We start from the raw sequence: 18004 nt of genomic DNA on the forward strand, positions 1-18004 counted from the left end.
TTCCGGAAACGAAGGGGCGGAGACCCACAATCCGGAAGTGGCGCCAAAGCCTCTTCCGGTCCTACTCACGTTGCTTCTTTCCTCTTGTCAGCGCCGGGATGGTGAGTTCCCCTAAGTTGGGTTGTTAACTTGGGGGTCTGGGACTGGGGTGGGGGCCGAGCCTGGGCCCCGACACACCTGTCCTATCCCCACAGAAGCCGATCCTGCTGCAGGGCCATGAGCGATCCATTACGCAGATTAAGTACAACCGCGAGGGAGACCTCCTCTTCACGGTGGCCAAGGACCCTGTGAGCGTTGGCAGAGGGCGGGCCGGCGGGACCTTGGCGGGGGTGGGGGGACGCCGGGAGGGGGCGAGTTCATTCTGCCAGGGCGACAGGTGCACAAGCCCGTTTTGCCGGGAGTAGGTGGGTGAGAGCATTATATCGCGAAAAAGGCTGTTGTTGATAGGAGTGGCCGGGAGGAAAAAAGCAAGAGACCATTAAGGAAGGGGAACGGGGACTAGAGTGACTATTCTTCCAGGGTCAGGGAACAGACCACCTCTAGAAGGGGAAGGCTGATCCGTGGGCCGTGAGGGGCAACAGAGGACTGCTTTACTGGAGGTGTCCCTGGTCTCATTTCAGTAGGTCGTTCTGGGCCCCATCCTGCTTTTCACAGAGTGCGAACAGCCCCTCACAGTACAGCCTTTTGAGACACTTCCCTATGGAAGACATTAACTTTAGTAGCTAAAAGTGGGGGTTTGGAAGCCAGCAGACCCGACTTGAATCCTGACCCCTGCATCCGAGTAGCAGTGTGACTTTGAGCATGTCATTTAACCTTTCTCAATGTGGTTTCCTTTTTTATAAATTATGGGTACTAATAGTACCTCCCTCGTGGGGTTGTATTTAGGGTTAAATGAGGTTATTCAAGTAAGGAGCTGAGCACAGTAAGTACCTCGTGCATATTAATGGAGAATTGTTAGTCATTTACATTTTAAATTCCTTAGACATCATTTTTTTTTATTTTTTTATTTTTTTATTTTTTTATTTTTTTTTAAAGATTTTATTTATTTATTTGACAGACCGAGATCACAAGTAGGCAGAGAGGCAGTCAGAGAGAGAGGAAGGGAAGCAGGCTCCCTGCTGAGCAGAGAGCCCGATGCGGGACTCGATCCCAGGACCCTGAGATCATGACCTGAGCCGAAGGCAGCGGCTTAACCCACTGAGCCACCCAGGCGCCCCCTTAGACATCATTTTATTGAAGACTCACAGATACCCTTTGAAGAAGGCATTATTGTTGTGTCCATTTTACAGACAGGAAAATAAGCTCAGAGGAGAGAAGCAGTGTAGTTGAGGGTTTCGGGAAGGACCGGGACAATGGCATGGAGATGTTTTTGCAAGCCTCCTCACTCCCCTGCCACTTAACTGCAGGAAGGAGGAAAATCCAGAAGTTGTTCTTTTTATCAGCAAGCTGCTGTTTCCCAAGAGATGAGTAGAAGAGGGCAAAATCTAGCCTGGCTAGAGGCTGCTGAGGGTTCCTGGGGAACCTCCAAGGAGGAGGCCATTGCTCTGCTTGGGATGTTTACCACCTGTCACACTGTCTTTGACTCCTCCAGATTGTCAATGTGTGGTACTCTGTGAATGGTGAGAGGCTGGGCACTTACATGGGCCATACTGGAGCTGTGTGGTGTGTAGATGCTGACTGTATCCTTGTCTTTGCTCTGAGTCAGTGCCCCCCGGGTCTGCCAGCAACGGAGAGGCTGCCGACTTGGGAGTTGGGAGTTTGGGATGCTATTGTGGGTCTTGGGAATGATGCCTACCTCCTAATCCCTGGTTCTTTCACTGCGTGGGGGAGCATTCAGGACAAGTGCCAGTTCTAGACGAGGAGGTTAGAATGCTCTGAGGTGAGGGAGGAAGAAAGGCTGTCTGGGGCTGAACGGGGAGGTGAGTCCGTTGGTTTTCCAGGTGGACAAGGGCTCAGGTGAACTCGGTCATGTTTCTTAACACCCTCTTCAGGGGACACCAAACATGTTCTCACCGGCTCAGCTGATAACAGCTGTCGTCTCTGGGACTGTGAAACAGGTAAGTCTGGAACATTTGCTTTTTCACCAGACAGTGAGGACCCACAGTGTACCTGTTTAGGTGAACAGGTTTTGGGGAAACAAAGATCAATCCAGAGATGCCTCCTGTTATAAGGAATGAGAAAGAGACAAGGAGAGGAAGAGACCAGAAAAGAAGCAGTACAGTAAGCTAGAAGGCCCATGAGAGAAAGCATGGAGCACTGTGGAAGGCTAGAGGGAGGCAGCTGACTGCCTGGAACGGGGACAGGAACAACCCGGCAAAGTTTCCCAAGGTAAATGTCATACAAGCTGGGGCTTAAAGGATGAGAAAGAGGCACCACTTTGGCACATTCTGGAATGAACGCATGGCAAAGTGTCCTGTCCAAGTCATCTGATCTGATGGGAGCTCTTGCTTCTTGGGGGATGAAATAGACAGTCAGGAGAGAAGATGAGGCAGGCTAGGGTCCGAATAGGCCTCGAATTTCAGACTCAAGGGCTTGGCTTTGTTCCTTAGGACTTGGCATGCTGTGGAGGTCCCTGAGCAGGGAAGAGTGTGTTTCATTTTGGTGAGCTCAGGTAGCAGTGGGGAATATTGGAAGAACAGATGAAAGACACGGGAGCCTATTAAGCTGCCCCATCTAGCAAATATTTACTGGGCACCCAGTTCTGTGCTGGGTTGCTGCTGGGTTCTGGGGACACGCAGAGAAAGGAGAACAGATCCTTGTGTTGGAGAAAGGCATCCTGAGGAGAAGACAGAGGTATTACAGGCACTAGGAGCAATGCCCGAGCAACCGGATGTCTGAGGAGAGATGGTGGGGCGGAAGTTAAAAATCTTGAGCTGAAGCATAGTGAGGAGGAGGCGGTGGTGGGTTACGGCCCCTAGAGCTGGAGACACAGCGGATAGGAGGATAGAGAGTGTCCTCCCCTCGATGCTGTCGGGCAAGGGATAGCCCAGACTCTGCCTTTCCCCAGGGAAGCAGCTGGCCCTCCTCAAGACCAATTCGGCTGTCCGCACGTGCGGCTTTGACTTTGGCGGCAACATCATCATGTTCTCCACGGACAAGCAGATGGGCTACCAGTGCTTTGTGAGCTTCTTTGATTTGCGGGATCCGAGCCAGATCGGTGAGCCTGCGCTGTGGGGGTTGGGACTGTGGCTGGGGTGAGGGGCGCGGCTCCCGAGCCCAGGGCCTGACATCTTCTCCCCCTGCCACAGACAACAATGAGCCCTACATGAAGATCCCTTGCAATGACTCCAAGATCACCAGTGCTGTTTGGGGACCCCTGGGGGAGTGCATCATCGCAGGCCACGAAGGCGGGGAGCTCAACCAGTATAGCGCCAAGGTGAGGAGGAGGCTGCGGGCCGAACCCAGCAGAATGAGTCCCTTCACAAGGCAGGATAGCACAGTAGTGCAGAGCGAGGGCTAGGTTCAGATACAGAGGTCACCACTTTTTAGTTACTTGAACTCAGGCAAGTTACTCCCCTGAGCCCATCTCTCTGTAAAACGTTGCAAGGATTCATTGATATCAGGCGTTCGAAAAACTTGTCAGAGAGTACTCGGGATATGTTCAGAGTGATCACAAGGAAGCCTTTTCCCTGCCACCACTGGGTGCCAGGCCTGGCGCTGGGCTCTGAGGACAAAGACCTGAATCAGACGTGGGCCCTGCCCCCGGGAGACAGACTGGCAGACAGCTGGCACGGGAGCTGGGCTGTGGGTTCTGCCACCGTAGAGGTCTCAGCCAAGTACAGAGAGTGCCCTCGGTCACAGAGAAGGTGGCCCGGACATCAACGCTGGAGAATAAATGGAGCTTCAGGCAGGAAGAGAAGAGAGTCTGGGGTTGTTGGGACACAGTATTGGGGGAAGTGGATAGTGACTAGATTTTTTTTTTTTTTTTTTTTTTTTTTGAGTGCTGGAAGATAAGGAACCATGATTTTCCTTAGGCAATAGGGAATCTTTATTTTTTATAAAAGATTTTATTTATTTGAGAGAGGGAGAGAGGGATTGAGAGAATGAGTGGAGGGGCAGAAGGAGAAGCAGACTCCCCATAGAGCAGGGAGCCTGATGCGGGACTCGATCCCAGGACCCTGAGATCATGACCTGGGCTGAAGGCCGACGCTTAACCTGCTGAGCCACCCAGGCACTCCCAGGAGGAAATCTTTAATTGGCGATTGGCAATCAGATTTTTCTCTTTAGAAAGCTTTGCGGGGGACGCCTGGGTGGCTCAGTTGGTTGGGCAGCTGCCTTCGGCTCAGGTCATGATCCCGGCGTCCTGGGATCGAGTCCCACATTGGGCTCCTTGCTCATCAGGGAGCCTGCTTCTCCCTCTGCCTCTGCCTGCCATTCTGTCTGCCTGTGCTTGCTCTCTCTCCCTCTCTCTCTCTCTCTGACAAATAAATAAATAAAATCTTAAAAAAAAAAAAAAAAAAAAAAGAAAAGAAAGCTTTTGCGGGCTTAGTTCGGAGAATGGACCTGAATGAGGCAGTAGCTCTGGGGATGTGGAGCCCTGGACAGAGTCAAGAGACATTTAGGGGTGACTGATAAGGTGGGGTTAAGGAAAGGGTCAAGCGCGGGCTGTCTTGGATTTGCATCTGGGTGCCTGGGTTCCTGGCCAGGGCTGGCGCATACTACCATAAGGGTTAGTCAGTCACTCAGCAAACACGAACTATAGTCCTCTAGGCCCCAGACCTGCCCCAGATCCACCCGCAGGAAGGGAACGGGAACCAAGGTCAAAGGCATACATAATGCTGGGTGCTAGCACATAGTGGAGCTGTTCTGTGCCTTCAGATAGGCCTGACTGCAAAGCTAGTGCTTACTCCCCGAAATATAGAAGCCAGATAGGCCCTACCATGTGTCCACACTGATGGAGGAGACAAAAATACATCCTTCTCACAAGTAGTTAAAATAATTCAGGAAAGGGGCACCTGGCTGACTCAGTCAGTAGAGCATGCGACTTTTGATCCTGGGGTCGTGAGTTCACGCCCTGCGATGGGCATAGAGCTTACTTGAAAACAACAAAAAATAACTGAGGAAAGGGAAAAAAAACTTCTCTGAGGGTCTCCTGTGTGCGAGGCGCAGTGCCCACAAGGCCTTTTAATCATCTAACCAGTGTCTGCAGGATATAGGCCAGGTTCCGGTCACAACAAAGTCAGATGAGACACAGTCCCAGTATCCCTACAGTGACCCTGGGTGGTGGGCTTTTAGTCCTCTTGTTTTCCAGAGAGAGAAATTGAGGTAGCAAGAGGTGCTTCTGAGGGCAGACTCGCAGACTCTGCTCTTTGTGCTGCACAGGCTAGCAGGTGGCTGAGTTGGAAGGGAAGTCAGGAGATGAAGTAGCCCTTTGAGACGATCTAGAAAAAGCTGGACAGGCAGCAGTCCCGGTGGACTGTGACCCCAACCCTGGCCGGGCAGGGGGTGAGCACAAGCTCTCTGCATCTTGCAGGTTGCAGGAACTCCGACGAGTCACATCACCCCTCTGAACCTTACTTTCTGCCTTTGAAAATGGCCTTTAAAAGACCCACTTCATAGGGTCAATGTGAGGATGAACGAAGTCAGGTGTTGAACACATGGCACGGTGCTCGGCGGAGTGTGACCATTCACAATCTGGGGACTTTGTGTTGAAAGAAGGAGGAAGGGAAAACGGCTCTACCAGTGTAACATGCTGATTAGTTCCTGGGTCCGTAGATTTGTTCCCATCAGCCCGTGTTTTCCTAGCCTGACTAACTGTGTTGATGAAGTGTGTACACATGGGCCAGGTTGGGATGGGGGCTTGGGAGTGGGGGTGAATGTTGTTCAGGGGATACTTAGGCCAACCCACCCAGACACCCCTGCCTCGCTACCCCTAGCCGGGACAGGGAGCTGTATAGAAACCTCAGCGGAGCAGTGGGGCTGGCAGAGCTTGGGCCTCCTGGAGCCTCATTCTTCCGCCTTCCCCAGTCTGGAGAGGTCCTGGTGAATGTCAAGGAGCACTCCCGGCAGATCAATGACATCCAGTTATCCAGGGACATGACCATGTTTGTCACCGCCTCCAAGGACAATACGGCCAAGGTAAGCCTGGGCGAGGAGTCTGGGTGGGGGGCTGCTCCCACCCCCTACAAAGCTTTCCTCTTGCCCGGCTTTGCCTCAGAAAGACTCCTGTTACAGACCTCTTCCCCCATCTTCTCTCTCTAGCTCTTTGACTCCACAACTCTTGAACACCAGAAGACTTTCCGGACGGAACGTCCAGTCAACTCAGCTGCCCTCTCTCCCAACTATGACCATGTAAGGGGACCCCACCCAGGCTTCCAGGATCTAGATGTTCATCTAGCAATTGAGATATGAACTCTTTGGGAAATAGTGTCAGGTAGAGGGGAGATTGCCAGAGCAATGAGAAGGCTGGAAGATAGGGAAGCCACAGAGGGCAGGGCAGGAGGTAGCTGAAGGGTCTGTGTGGGCCCTGCCCTTCGAATCCTCTTGGTCTGATGTAGGAGGTATTAAAATCTCATGGGGTGGGGGTAAAAAATGGAAAATGGACTTGCCTGCCCTTTGGGCCCGGGTAGAGTTTCTTCTTCTCCTCAGGTGGTGCTGGGCGGTGGTCAGGAAGCCATGGACGTAACAACCACCTCCACCAGGATTGGCAAGTTTGAAGCCAGGTAAAGAGAGGGGACGGGGCACCTGGGTGGCTCAGTGGGTGAAGTGTCTGCCTTCAGCTTAGGTCATAATATCAGAGTCTTGGGATCGAGTCCCGCATCAGGCTCTGAGCAGGGAGCCCGCTTCTCCCTCTCCCTCTGCCTGCTGCTCCCTTGCTTGTACTCTCTCTCTCTGTGTGTCAAATAAATAAAATATTTAAAAGGAGGGGCTTTTCCAAATTGAAACCCCACGGAGTATCTTTCGTGATGGACACAAACCACATACCTGAGGAGACTTCCTTATTTCATCGCCCGCTAGGACTTACAGCCAGATTTGTGGCCTTCCTGTGACAAGTGTGTAATACAGCCGCTACGAGCATGAACTGGGGCTCCCCCTGAGGCCCTGGACCCATCCTCGTATTTCTGCTCCTGGTTTCCTCCACTCTGTATTGGGGACAGCAGTAGTAGGCTTCTCTTCTAAAATAGTGCACATTTAGTGCATGAGTTCCTACTTGCTGCCCGGCACGTGGTAAGGAAGTGTTAGCCAGGCCTGCGGGCAGACACTTGGGTCCAGTCTTACCTTCCTCTTGTTCTGTTCACATTCATTCTCCCTCATCCCGGTTCCCCACTTTCTGCTTTGCCTTTGGGGAGTGGTACGTCCAATATGCCTTGGAAGGAGATGGAGAGTGACCTTTCCCTTCCCTCCACCCTCCTCCAGGTTCTTCCACTTGGCCTTTGAAGAAGAATTTGGAAGAGTCAAGGGTCACTTCGGACCCATCAATAGTGTTGCCTTCCATCCTGATGGCAAGAGGTAGGGTCCTGTGCAGGGAACTGAGCTCACCCCGGGTCTGGTCTCTGGCCCTTTCCTGTGTCCTGCTTCCCGCCCCCTGCTGTGCCTGCCTCCCCTCACAGGGGACACCTGACTGGTCCCTGGCTCTGTCTCTCTCTAGCTACAGCAGCGGAGGCGAAGATGGTTACGTCCGCATCCACTACTTTGACCCACAGTACTTTGAATTTGAGTTTGAGGCTTAAGAAGCTTGGATCGCCATCAGGACCTGGAGAAGTTTCTGGGCCAGGGCTCACAGAAAGTTTTGGACTCTGAGAAATAAATTAGTTTGGAAATAAGTGGTTTCTGGTCAGAAATTTTGTGGGGACTGTGTCATCCTTTTCCCTTCTCAGTGACACCCCAGCAAGCTGGTACCATTCAGGACATCTTTATTAGTTAGACCTCCTTACACTACAGACACTTGAAACCTGGAGTCTTGGTATGTTTTGGACTAGGCTGGGTAGCAGGCGCCCTCATCCAAGGTCCAGAGGTGTTGAGGGACCTGGAGGGGTCTTGAACATCTCAGCCACTATCCAAGGAGTCAGCAATTAAAGTTGGGGCTTAGAGGTTGGCTCACAGCCCTCTGTCTTCTCCTTAGATGCCAGTCTTTGCCACACCTTCTCCCAAGCCACCTGGGAAGGTTCAGGCGGGCGGATCCAGCGCAGAAACAGGCCTGAGGAGGAGGAGGAGGACAGATAAGGAAGCTCAGCAGAGGAAATAGCTGCCCAGGGGAGGAGGTGGGGGAGGGGGGGTCACCTTGCCACAGTCGCAGGCTCTGGGGCTCCACAGAGGGCCAGATGGCCAAGGGATTGGGGACGTAGAGCGGGTTCCGGAGTTTCCGTCGCACTTTCGGCTGGTTGAGCCCAGACCATAAGGAGTGGGTTCGAGTCCTCACTTCACACAGGCATCTGTAGGGAGTGAGTTTCCAGACTTAAGCTATGCCTTCTGGGATTCTGGACTGGGGACCCTGGTTAGGGTGACTGCCACCCTGGGGGCAGTGACAACCTCCCCTTTTTCCTGCAGAGGTTCTTGCCAGTCACATCCTGAACTGGGCACTGGAATAAAGTAGAACAAGACAAAGTTCTAGTTCAGGAGATCATTTAGCTCTGCCTGGAAGTGTCAGGAAAGGTAACTGAGAATGGGCCCCGTGGCTGGTTCTGTCCGCAGAAGTTCACCAGGTGTCCAAAAGCGTGGAAATACAGGGCCAAGAGCAAGAAAGTGGGAATGGGCCCAAGTGAGTGTTGCTGGGTTTCTGTTTTTTTCTCATTTTGAGAGAGAAAGCGTGAGCAGGGTGTGGAGGACAGAGGGAGAGGGAGAGAGAATCAAGCAGGCTTCACGTCCAGCATGGAGCCCACTGAGGAGCCCAACACGGGGCTCGATCTCTTGACCCCGAGATCATGACCTGAACCGAAATCAAGAGTCAGATGCTTAACCAACTGAGCTGCCCGGGCTCTCCTGTTTGTTAGTGAATTTTTTAAACTGGTGACAGAGAACAGTGTGGCGGCTGTTCCCACAGCCTACATGGAAAGAAGGGTCTGGAGTGGGGTTAATAGGAGGACCCTTTGACAGGAAAGGCCAAGATAAGAAAGTTTTAGGAGAAAGGCTATATATGGAGGACAGGAGAGGGAGGTACATAAAGACAATGGTTTCTCAGCTGGGTGACCCAGTTGTGGAGTCAGTGAAAACAACCTTGTAGGGTGGGGGGCGGGGTGGGCGGGGGGGTGGCAACAGAAGTGAGGAGAGGACTGGGCCCTCCCTTCCCTCACATCACATTGATGAGAGAAAGACGGCTTTGGGGGGCTTGGGAGCATAAGCAACAGGCGAACCAGATTGTAAGAACCACTACTGCTGGGGTGTCCACCTTGCTGGAAACTGCGCTGAGCACTTCCCATGCTTTAACCTGGCTAATCCACACGTCCCCCCTCACCCCTCCATGCCGGCTGCTAGAAGACTCCGTGCTACTGACAGGAAACACGTTTTCCATGATCACCCAGCAGGTGAGTGATGGGAGCCAGAAGTTAAGCCCAAACAATTCGACTCCATTTCCAACCTCTACTCTCGCTTCACTGGAATCAACCCTGCGGAGCGGCAGAGAGCCCCGGAAGTGATTTCTTTGGCAGCAACTTTCCCCTTCAGTCCTTGTTTTGTTTTGTTTTTAAAGATTTTATCCATTCATTTGACAGACAGAGATCACAAGTAGGCAGAGAGGCAGGCAGAGAGAGAGGAAGGGAAGCAGGCACCCTGCTGAGCAGAGAGCCCGATGCGGGACTTGATCCCAGGACCCTGAGATCATGACCCGAGCCGAAGGCAGCGACTCAACCCACTGAGCCACCCAGGCGCCCTCAGTCCTTGTTTTTAAGCTAGGGGTGCACTGGTTCTCGGCTCCGAAGAGAGTGGGTAGGTCTGAAGAATGAGCCTTGGGCCCATTCAAATCTGGGTTTGCAGAAGTTAGGGGGAAGGGGGTGAGATGTGGAGGCAGGGGAGGAGAGAACATGCAAGAGTTTTCCCCAAAGAGAAACTCAGCCAAAAGGGAAAGATGTCTTCTAGGGACCTCGGCGCTGACGCAGCCTGGCCTGCGCCTGGCCCCTGACCCACCGTGACAGCCCCTTCGCTCACCTCTCCTTTTCGCTGCTGCAGAGGAAGGTGCCAAAAGGGGAGGCATAGGCGTGCTCAAACAGGGCCAACAGCAGCCCCTCCCCAAACTCCAGCGACAGCGGGAACTGGCGGCCCAGCTGCCACACGCAGTCCAGGAAGAGGAGGAAGGTGGGTGCCTCGTGCTTGGGGCAGGCATGGGAGAAGGCCGAGTGGGCACAGCGCAGCTGGAAGGGGTGGCCGGCCTGGGGAGGGGGCAGAGCGATGGGCACAAGGAAGCAGGGTCTCTGGATGAAGGGGCGGGGCTGGGGCTGAGCGGCCACTTACCTGGATCCACTCACGCTCCACCAGCTCCTGGAAACCAGTCATGGTCCGGCTCAAGGGGTCCAGGATGAGCTGGGCCAGCGAAGTCACCAGCAGGGTGCTGTCCGTGCCTTCAGCCCCGTGCACCAGGACGCAGGCCTCTTCCCTGTGGGCCAGGGCTGTTAAGAACAGTGGCCAGTCCTTCCCAGCCTGGGGTGGCCGGGCCAGGAGTCAAATGGACCCATTTCCAGGCTGTCCGTGCTTACTGTGCCCAGGGGTTGAGGGCCTTGCTGTCCGCCCTGTTCTCTGCCTTGTGGCAGGGGGCTTACCTCTCCACGCCCCGGGCTGCTAGGCAGGCGGTGCTCAGGGCCTCTTTCACATGTGCCAGCCAGTGGCAGGCCTCTAGTTGACTGAGCCAGCCGTCCATGCTCTGCTCCAGGTCCCCGCAGGCTTCCACCAGCCGCACGAAACTCTCCTGTAGGGGCCGTCCCCTGTACAAATGGGAATCTGGTCATTCCATCCCCAACCAAACTCTGGTGAGCACAGCCTGGGAACAAGTGCTCCAGACCAACAATGCAGACAAAGAGGAACCCATCTGACAAGAGGGACACAGGACCCTTTGGGGAGCCCACCTAATCTCATGGAAATGAGTCCATATCTTGGAGGACTCCCCAATCTGATGGAGAAGACCCCAGACCCCTTGGGGGAGACCTGGTCTGTTGGGGGGTACCTGGGGAGTGGTCACACAACCCTCCTAGGAAACAATGCCCTGAGAAACCCCCAGTCTGATGGAAGCATCCCAGTACTGTTGTAGGCCAGTCTGATAGGAGCAACACGGTAGTCCCTGGGGAGTCCCAGTCCGACAAGAGAAACACAACCCTCTTAGAATTCTGGTCCCTCTTCCTGCTTCCCAGGAACTGCTCAGCTCAAGATCACCAATGTGACCTCCTGCCCGAAAATCTCATGGAGATTTTTCTAGCCTTGAGTAAAAGCCTGCAATTCACCCCCCCACCCCCACCTTTAGGATAAAGTCTAAGCTCATAATCATGGCATTCAAGACCTTTGCTCTGGTCCCTATTCCCCTTTAGCCCCAGCTCTCTCTGCCTCTGCCCCACACTCTACACATCCACCATTCCGAAGTGCCTGCAGCTCCCCGAACAGGACAAATGACCCGAGGCTCAGCTCCTGTGCACTGGCCGTTCCTTCCACCTGGAACGTCCTTCTGCTCTCTGGCCCTTCCTCCTCTTCCAGGTGTCAGCTAAGGCCTCCAGTTCTCAGGGAAACTTTTTTTGCACTCCCTACACACAGGAGAGGGGCACCAGCTCTGTCACACCGGACCCTAACTGCCCTCATACTGCTGATCTCGAAACCAGGTCTGGGCTGCCCACGGTCTCTGCCTCCCGGCTCAGTCAATGCTGGTTGAATAAAGGAATAAATGGTTTTGTATTCCACTCTCCTCAAAGCACAGAAACTCCCTGAGGACCTGCTCTTGGTACTACCATTGCCTAGATAGACACGGCTGTGCAGGTAGAGCTGCAGGGGAGGACTGGGACCCATGGGGAGCTGAGGTGTGTGTGTGTATATGTGTTTGTGTGTGTGTGTGTGTGTGTGTGTGTGTGTGTGTGGTGAAGCTGTTCCTGGAAGACAAAGACAAGTGTCAGTTTAATGTAAAGAGACACTTTTTCTTTCCAGGCAGAGTTCGGGTGCCTAGAGAGGAATGAGCTCTGTCAGTTGGGGGTGTGCAAGTGGGGATGCTTACCGGATAGGACGGCTACCCAGAAATGCCTAACAGTCCCCAAGGTTCCTGGAACACACCCCCCTACTCCTCCTGCCTCCCCCCTACACACACGTATCCCTGAAGGGTCCGGTAGGAGAGCGCCCAGGAGAGGACTGAAAGACCTCTCACCTCTCCAGGGGCCGGTGCAGCCGTTTCCAGCCAGGGTAGGCGGCTTTGGCCTCGGTGCCACCCCCAGTCACACGGGCCTGTTTGGCGGCCTGAGCAGAGCGCGTGTCCAGGATGAAGCCCGGGGCTCCAGGGCGAGCTCCCGCCAGCACGGCTCGCAGCAGCTCCTCGTCCTCAGCGCAGCGCCTTTTCTGGGGACCAGTCAGAGGCTGGCTGGAACGTAGCAGCACCTGTGGATGGGCACTCCACTCCAGAAGCCATAGACACCCAGCCCGGGCCGGGGGACTTCGCTCAGGGAGCCCCTAGGGAAGGTCTACACACTAAGGCGGGTCTCGAGCTGGCAGGGGCGGGCTGGAGGGCAGGGTCCCCTAGCGGCGGAACTCACAAGGCGCTGGCCCGGGCTTGGGTGGGGTGTAGCCGAAGGGGAAAGGGACCCTAAGAGTAGACCGTGGGCAGGTCCAGGGTTGACAAAGACCCTACTAGACTCCAGGGACCCGAACGGCCGGGGACCGGGCCCAGATCCGCAAGACTCCTCAGCGGGGGAGAGGGGCGGGGTCTGAGTCCGGGGAGGGCGGGCGGAACGGAGGGGGCGGGGCCCGTTGGAGGGGAGGATGGAGCGCGGCCACAAAGGGCAGGAGCCTGGGCTGCAAGCGCGCGGCTAACTGGCTCGGCCGGTGCGGAAAAGGGCCAAGAAGGGCCTCAGTTGTTCCTAGTGGCGGACTCTGGGGAGGGGCGGGCTCACGGTTCCGCTGGGAGCGTGGTGGTAGCTGAGCACAGGGAAGCGGCCTCCTTGGCGGAAGCGGGCACAGCGCGCCAGGGCATCGTCGTCTACAGCGCGAGGCACGATCACGGCGCGGGGGTAACTGAGGCACAAGCTGAAGTCCTCGTTCACCTCGCTCAGCCTCCAGGCGTTGGTCTGCGGTGCAGGCAGAGGGGAAGGCCGGGTTAGGGCACTCCGTGAGCGCCCGGACCTCACGCCCCTTCCAGGCGCCGCGCTCGCACAACCGCTGGCCCCCACGACCGCACCCACCTCGCGAGCTACCCGCTTGTAGTAGCGTTCGGGTGGGTGGAAGTGCCAGGCGTCGCCCAATCTCAAGCCCTTGGGACGGTAGAAGAACGGAAAGGAAGTGATGACCGATTCCAAGGACGACAGCGCCTGGGGGAGGAAGTCGGGGGATCTGGGCCAAGTCGGAATCGTCTCACTCGCGCCCTCCCAGCCCCTCCGCTCCGCAGCTCCCTCCTCTGCGCGTACTCCAGACCACCCTGCATCCCTCGCAGTTAGCTGTGTGCCAGGATAACACCGGATGCTGAGTTTCCTCGCGCAGGAGCCCGTTTACTCCCGTCATTACCAAATAGGGATCACTTAAGGGCTTCGGGAGCACCGCTGGCGCACCTCGATGGAACGGGCGATGTCCAGCGTGGCTTCCACGCCCTCTATGTCCAGCTGCAACACTCGCAGGTCCTTACAGCGCAGCGTGATGGTGCCGGAGTCACCGGAGACCCTGGGGATGGACGGGCTTCGGCTTAGAATCCCCCGCCCCCCACGAGGGGAGGAGAAACGAGTTTATCAGGATTGGACGTGATACAAGGGGGCACCAGTTCCAACTGCGCTTGCCCTTCCCCCTCCTCTGCCGAGCCGCGAGCTTCGCAACTACGGGGACGCCCCCGCCACGTCTCACCGCTTCTCGATGGAGTCTACACTACGCAACAGCAGAAGCCACAGGTCTGAAGTCCCCTGAGGCCCTGGCGACAGCAGCAGGTGGTGGCCGGTGACGCATAGCGTGCCACGCAGTGGGGGCGCCTCCGGACCCCGCAGCAGCTTGGCTTGGGCCCGGCCGGTGCGGATCAGTTCCGAGAACTCCATTCCGCCTGTGGTGGGCCTGGGGCCCAGCAGAAGGACGGACTCCAGGAGCGTCAGGCGGGGCGAGCGCGGGCTCGGAAAGGGACAGGAACTGGCGGGGCAGCTGGCGACGCCGGCAGGACAGCTGTTAAGGAGGCCCCTTGGAAGAAGCCATCGAACAGTTTCACAGGAATTTCCCCATCCTACTGCCAGCACCTCTGAGCGAGGACCCCAGCCAGACCCTGTTGAGGAAAACTCAATTTCATCCATCTGTGAAATGGGGAGAATAATCTTGCTTAAAGCCCTTTACCTCATGCCTCAGTCTCAGGTGGCATTCAACATTTTTTTTTAACCTAGGTGCCTTCACTCTCGCTGACTTAAAAAAGAAATATTACCATTTCTTCTTTTGTACCCTGGTGGAAAGGGTGGAAAGGGTGGGCGTGAAACTGGAAACTGTCTGCTTCCTCCCCCTACCGCTGAGACTGGGTGGGGGAAATCCCTTAGTCCACCTTAAAAGCAAGCAGCTGTGTAGCTGGCGCCCCTCCCCCACCACAGCTGGAAGTCCCTGCCTGAAGGCGCCCTCTACGGGGGCTGCTTCTGGCTTAGTCCTGCCCTCGGAAGCCCCGTCTTCTACCACTCCATCCTTCAACCAAATATGAATTGCCCACACACGGAGCTGGGCCCTGTATTTGGTGAGGGGACCCAAGGATGACTGAGGAAGGTTCTGTTCATTAGGATTTTCAGGCTGGCAAGAGACACACCTAAGCTGGTAAACCACAAGAGGTGAAAGGATTTACTGGAGGACCCATCCATCCATCTATGAATCCATTCAATTACGCTTTCATTTGTTTTTTTAATTCTTTCATTCCTTAAACACTGATGCCTACACTGTGTTAAGCAGTGATTACTAAGTAGAATAAGACCGACACCTGCCTTCAAAGGGCCGTTTGGTCCACTAGGTTGCAGGCTTGCTTGCGTGTGTGTGTGTGTGTGTGTGTGTGTGTGTGTGTGTGTGTGCACATGCACATGCATGTATGCAAAGCCCTTCTTTTAAAAAACACACACACACAAAGAAAAGAAATCATAGATGGACACCCATAATACAAACATAAAATCGGAATGAGCTGTGAAAGTAGCCACACATAAAGGAGTACAAGTTGTAAAATTCCAGACCAGCTGGGATGGGAATTCGTTAGAAATGCAAATTGTCAGCCCCACCCCCATGTATCGCCTTAAATACATTTTCCAGGAGATGCCCATGCACACTAAAGTTTGAGAACCATTGGAAAGTACACAAAAAGGCAAAACTAATCACTGCTGTTAGAGATTGGGAGAGCAGTGACAGGCCAGGGGCACCTCCTGGACACTGGGAATGTTCTGTTGTTCCATCTGGATGCTGGGTAAGCAAGTGGGCTTAGTTCAGGAGAATTCAGCAAGGCATGTCATTATTTATGATGTGCAAAGTTTTCTGTGGATCTGTTATATTTCAATACAAAGTTTAAAAAAGGGAAGAGCTCTGGTTGAAGCCCTGGGAAGGGCAGGGAGAGGGAGGGTCTAGGAGCCCATCTACAGCTCTGCCTTTAACCCACACACAGTCCTTGAGGGATTTCCAAGGGAACCTAAGGTCCTTAGAGTACAGCTCGAAATCACTGATCTGTCCCAACAGAGAGTCAGTGACTTGTCCAAATGTCATGAGGACAGAGGGCAGCTCATCAACCTTCTATCCACTCCCCAGCCCCCCTTAACTTGGGTCTTGGGAAGAAGGCCAAGACTCTAGCGTGGATGATGCCTTTCTCATCCTGGAGCAACTTCCTTTCTGGGAACTGGGTGTCTCCTTTTTGGGCAAAGACAATAAAATTCATCCAAGGGGCAGGAGAAGCAGGACTCCTCCTGCCCCCATCCGGATGGCATCACGTGGCTCCCGGGTTAGCAGGCCAGGAAAATCCCAGCCCTTGCACAGTTGGCCTCATATACCTCTCTCTTCACCCACCCTGACACACTCGGCTTCCCTGACCCACCTTGGACAGTCCCCATCACATACTCCCTGGCACAGTTCTGTCCCCCTCAGCTCCCGCCGCCGCCCCCCAGCCATACTGCCAGCCTTTCCCAGAGCTGTAGCTTTGACCCGTCACTCACCCCAAAGCCAGCATGTCCCTAGGGCTGCTGAAATTCCAGGCAGTAGGTGAAGAAACTGAAGAGGACGAGGAGGAAGAGAGCTTGGACTCTGTCAAGGCTCTGACGGCCAAGCTGCGGCTGCAGACGCGGCGGCCCTCGTACCTGGAGTGGACGGCCCGGGTCCAGAGCCAGGCGTGGCACAGGGCCCAAACCAGACCTGGGATGGGGGGTCCCAGTTCCCTCTGCGGCTTCGACTCAATGGATTCTGCCCTTGAGTGGCTCCGACGGGAGCTGGTGAGTCGGGTGGGGTGGACAGTCATCCTTGGGACCCAGGAACCGTGGGCTTGGGGAAGGGACAAGGACAGACCTCACCTCCAGCAACCGCCCCACTCCTGTGGCTCTGGAGGCTAAGGAGTCATGAAAGGACTTGTCCAGTCACTTATTCAGGGAGACTTGCTGAAGCAGTTTCCATCCAATCTACCTACTGCCGACTACTCCTGTAGTTGGCTCTGTAGGCTGGGGGGACAGATCCCTGCCCTTTGGGGGGCATGGCCTCTCCTACCCTGAGAACCTGAGAATTGCTATACCTCCAAGACGCAGTGAAGGACAAAATGAGGCACTGACCACACTGTAGGCAGAAGCTGAGGAGGCCAGCATTATGCAGGTGGCTCTTAACCCCATATGTGCCAACAAAAAGATGTCTAGCCTCTAAATTAGAGACTGGAGTTTAGTCGACTTGGGGTGAGGCCCCCAAGCACCTGTATTTGTCTAACAATCGCCCCTTAGTTTTAGAGCAGGATCTGACCCACCGGGAGGGATCAAGCTGGGACGAGAGGGGGTGGGGAGGACACAGCCTGTGCAAAGACCCAGGGTGTTGACAGGAAGGGAAGACTGACGCGAGCAGCTGTGGACCGGTACAGCGGTCTCACGCCCCCTCTCGGCCACAGCAGGAGATGCGGGCTCAGGACCAGCAGCTGGCCGGGCAGCTGCTTCGGCTGCGGGCCCAGCTGCACCGGCTGAAGGTGGACCAAGCCTGTCACCTGCACCGAGAGCTGCTGGACGAGGCGGAGCTGGAGCTGGAGCTGGAGCCGGGGGCCGGCCTAGCCTTGGCCCCGCCGCTGCGGCACCTCGGCCTCACGCGCATGAACATCAGTGCCCGGCGCTTCACCCTCTGCTGAGGGGCACCTCCGGGCCTCCTGAGACCTCAAAGGCCCTAGCACCTGGCAAGGGGTGATGGGAGGGTTGGGGGGCTGTCACTCCGTTGGGAGCATAAAGCTCCAGCATCCTGTCACCCCTGCTGCCCTAGGGGAGGGGCGGTTGGAGGAAGGGGAGAAGCTCACGCACCCCCAGGCTCTTCAATAAAGGCCCTCTGTGCTTCCCATCAAGGTTTCCACAGTTATTTACTCGGGCCCAAGGTTGCTGTGTGTTTGTTGTCTGTAGCTGGGGCCAGGGCTTCCACTACAGGAGAGAAGTCCTGGGCTGGGGGTAGAGGCGAACAGATGGATCCCATCTCTTTCCCAGCTCCAGCTCTGTCTCCCCCTCTTAGCAAGTTCAGAACTGGGCAAGAACTTGAAGTCCTGAATCACCCCTACGGAAGGTGACAGCCCCACGGGCAGCTGAAGAATGCAGGACCCGGAAACCGGGGTTCCAAGCCAGCTCCACTGCGCATTTCTTTTCTTTTTTCTTATTTGAGAGTCAGAGAGAGAGAGAGAGAGAGAGAGAGAGACAAATAGAAAGCACGAGCAGGGGGAGAGGCCAAGGGAGAAGCAGACGCCCTCTGAGCAGGG

At 55.2% G+C, this 18004-nt stretch overlaps 3 protein-coding genes across 4 annotated transcripts; 2 read left to right on the forward strand and 1 right to left on the reverse strand.

Moving 5' to 3' along the window:
• Positions 1-2: 2 nt before the first annotated feature.
• On the forward strand, positions 3-7763 carry LOC111142777 (eukaryotic translation initiation factor 3 subunit I). Its single transcript, XM_022496071.1, has 11 exons — positions 3-101; positions 195-287; positions 1592-1679; positions 1992-2057; positions 3008-3157; positions 3249-3376; positions 5968-6078; positions 6202-6291; positions 6589-6662; positions 7357-7449; positions 7589-7763. The coding sequence occupies exons 1-11, from the start codon at positions 99-101 to the stop codon at positions 7668-7670; spliced, it is 978 nt and encodes a 325-aa protein (XP_022351779.1). The 5' UTR covers positions 3-98; the 3' UTR covers positions 7671-7763.
• An 81-nt stretch (positions 7764-7844) lies between these two features.
• Positions 7845-14380, reverse strand: LOC111143195 (myotubularin-related protein 9). Of its 2 annotated transcripts, none has more exons than XM_022496733.1 (10): positions 13942-14380; positions 13656-13764; positions 13293-13361; positions 13005-13178; positions 12266-12492; positions 10689-10850; positions 10384-10525; positions 10081-10301; positions 8221-8372; positions 7845-8137 (listed from the first exon to the last, which is right to left on the reverse strand). In XM_022496733.1, exons 1-10 carry the CDS (start codon positions 14370-14372, stop codon positions 8013-8015), a joined length of 1812 nt encoding a protein of 603 aa, XP_022352441.1. In that variant the 5' UTR covers positions 14373-14380; the 3' UTR covers positions 7845-8012. The 2 variants fall into 2 exon arrangements, with proteins under 2 accessions (XP_022352441.1, XP_022352439.1); XM_022496731.1 differs by having other exon boundaries at positions 13293-13418; positions 13942-14378.
• A 1717-nt stretch (positions 14381-16097) lies between these two features.
• Positions 16098-17591, forward strand: LOC111143457 (family with sequence similarity 167 member B). Its single transcript, XM_022497214.1, has 2 exons — positions 16098-16511; positions 17165-17591. The coding sequence occupies exons 1-2, from the start codon at positions 16251-16253 to the stop codon at positions 17393-17395; spliced, it is 492 nt and encodes a 163-aa protein (XP_022352922.1). The 5' UTR covers positions 16098-16250; the 3' UTR covers positions 17396-17591.
• Positions 17592-18004: the final 413 nt, after the last annotated feature.

Source organism: Enhydra lutris, unplaced genomic scaffold, assembly GCF_002288905.1.
Source record: "Enhydra lutris kenyoni isolate GAN:26980312 unplaced genomic scaffold, ASM228890v2 scaffoldscaffold9, whole genome shotgun sequence".
In the NCBI taxonomy this organism is placed as follows: domain Eukaryota; kingdom Metazoa; phylum Chordata; class Mammalia; order Carnivora; family Mustelidae; genus Enhydra; species Enhydra lutris.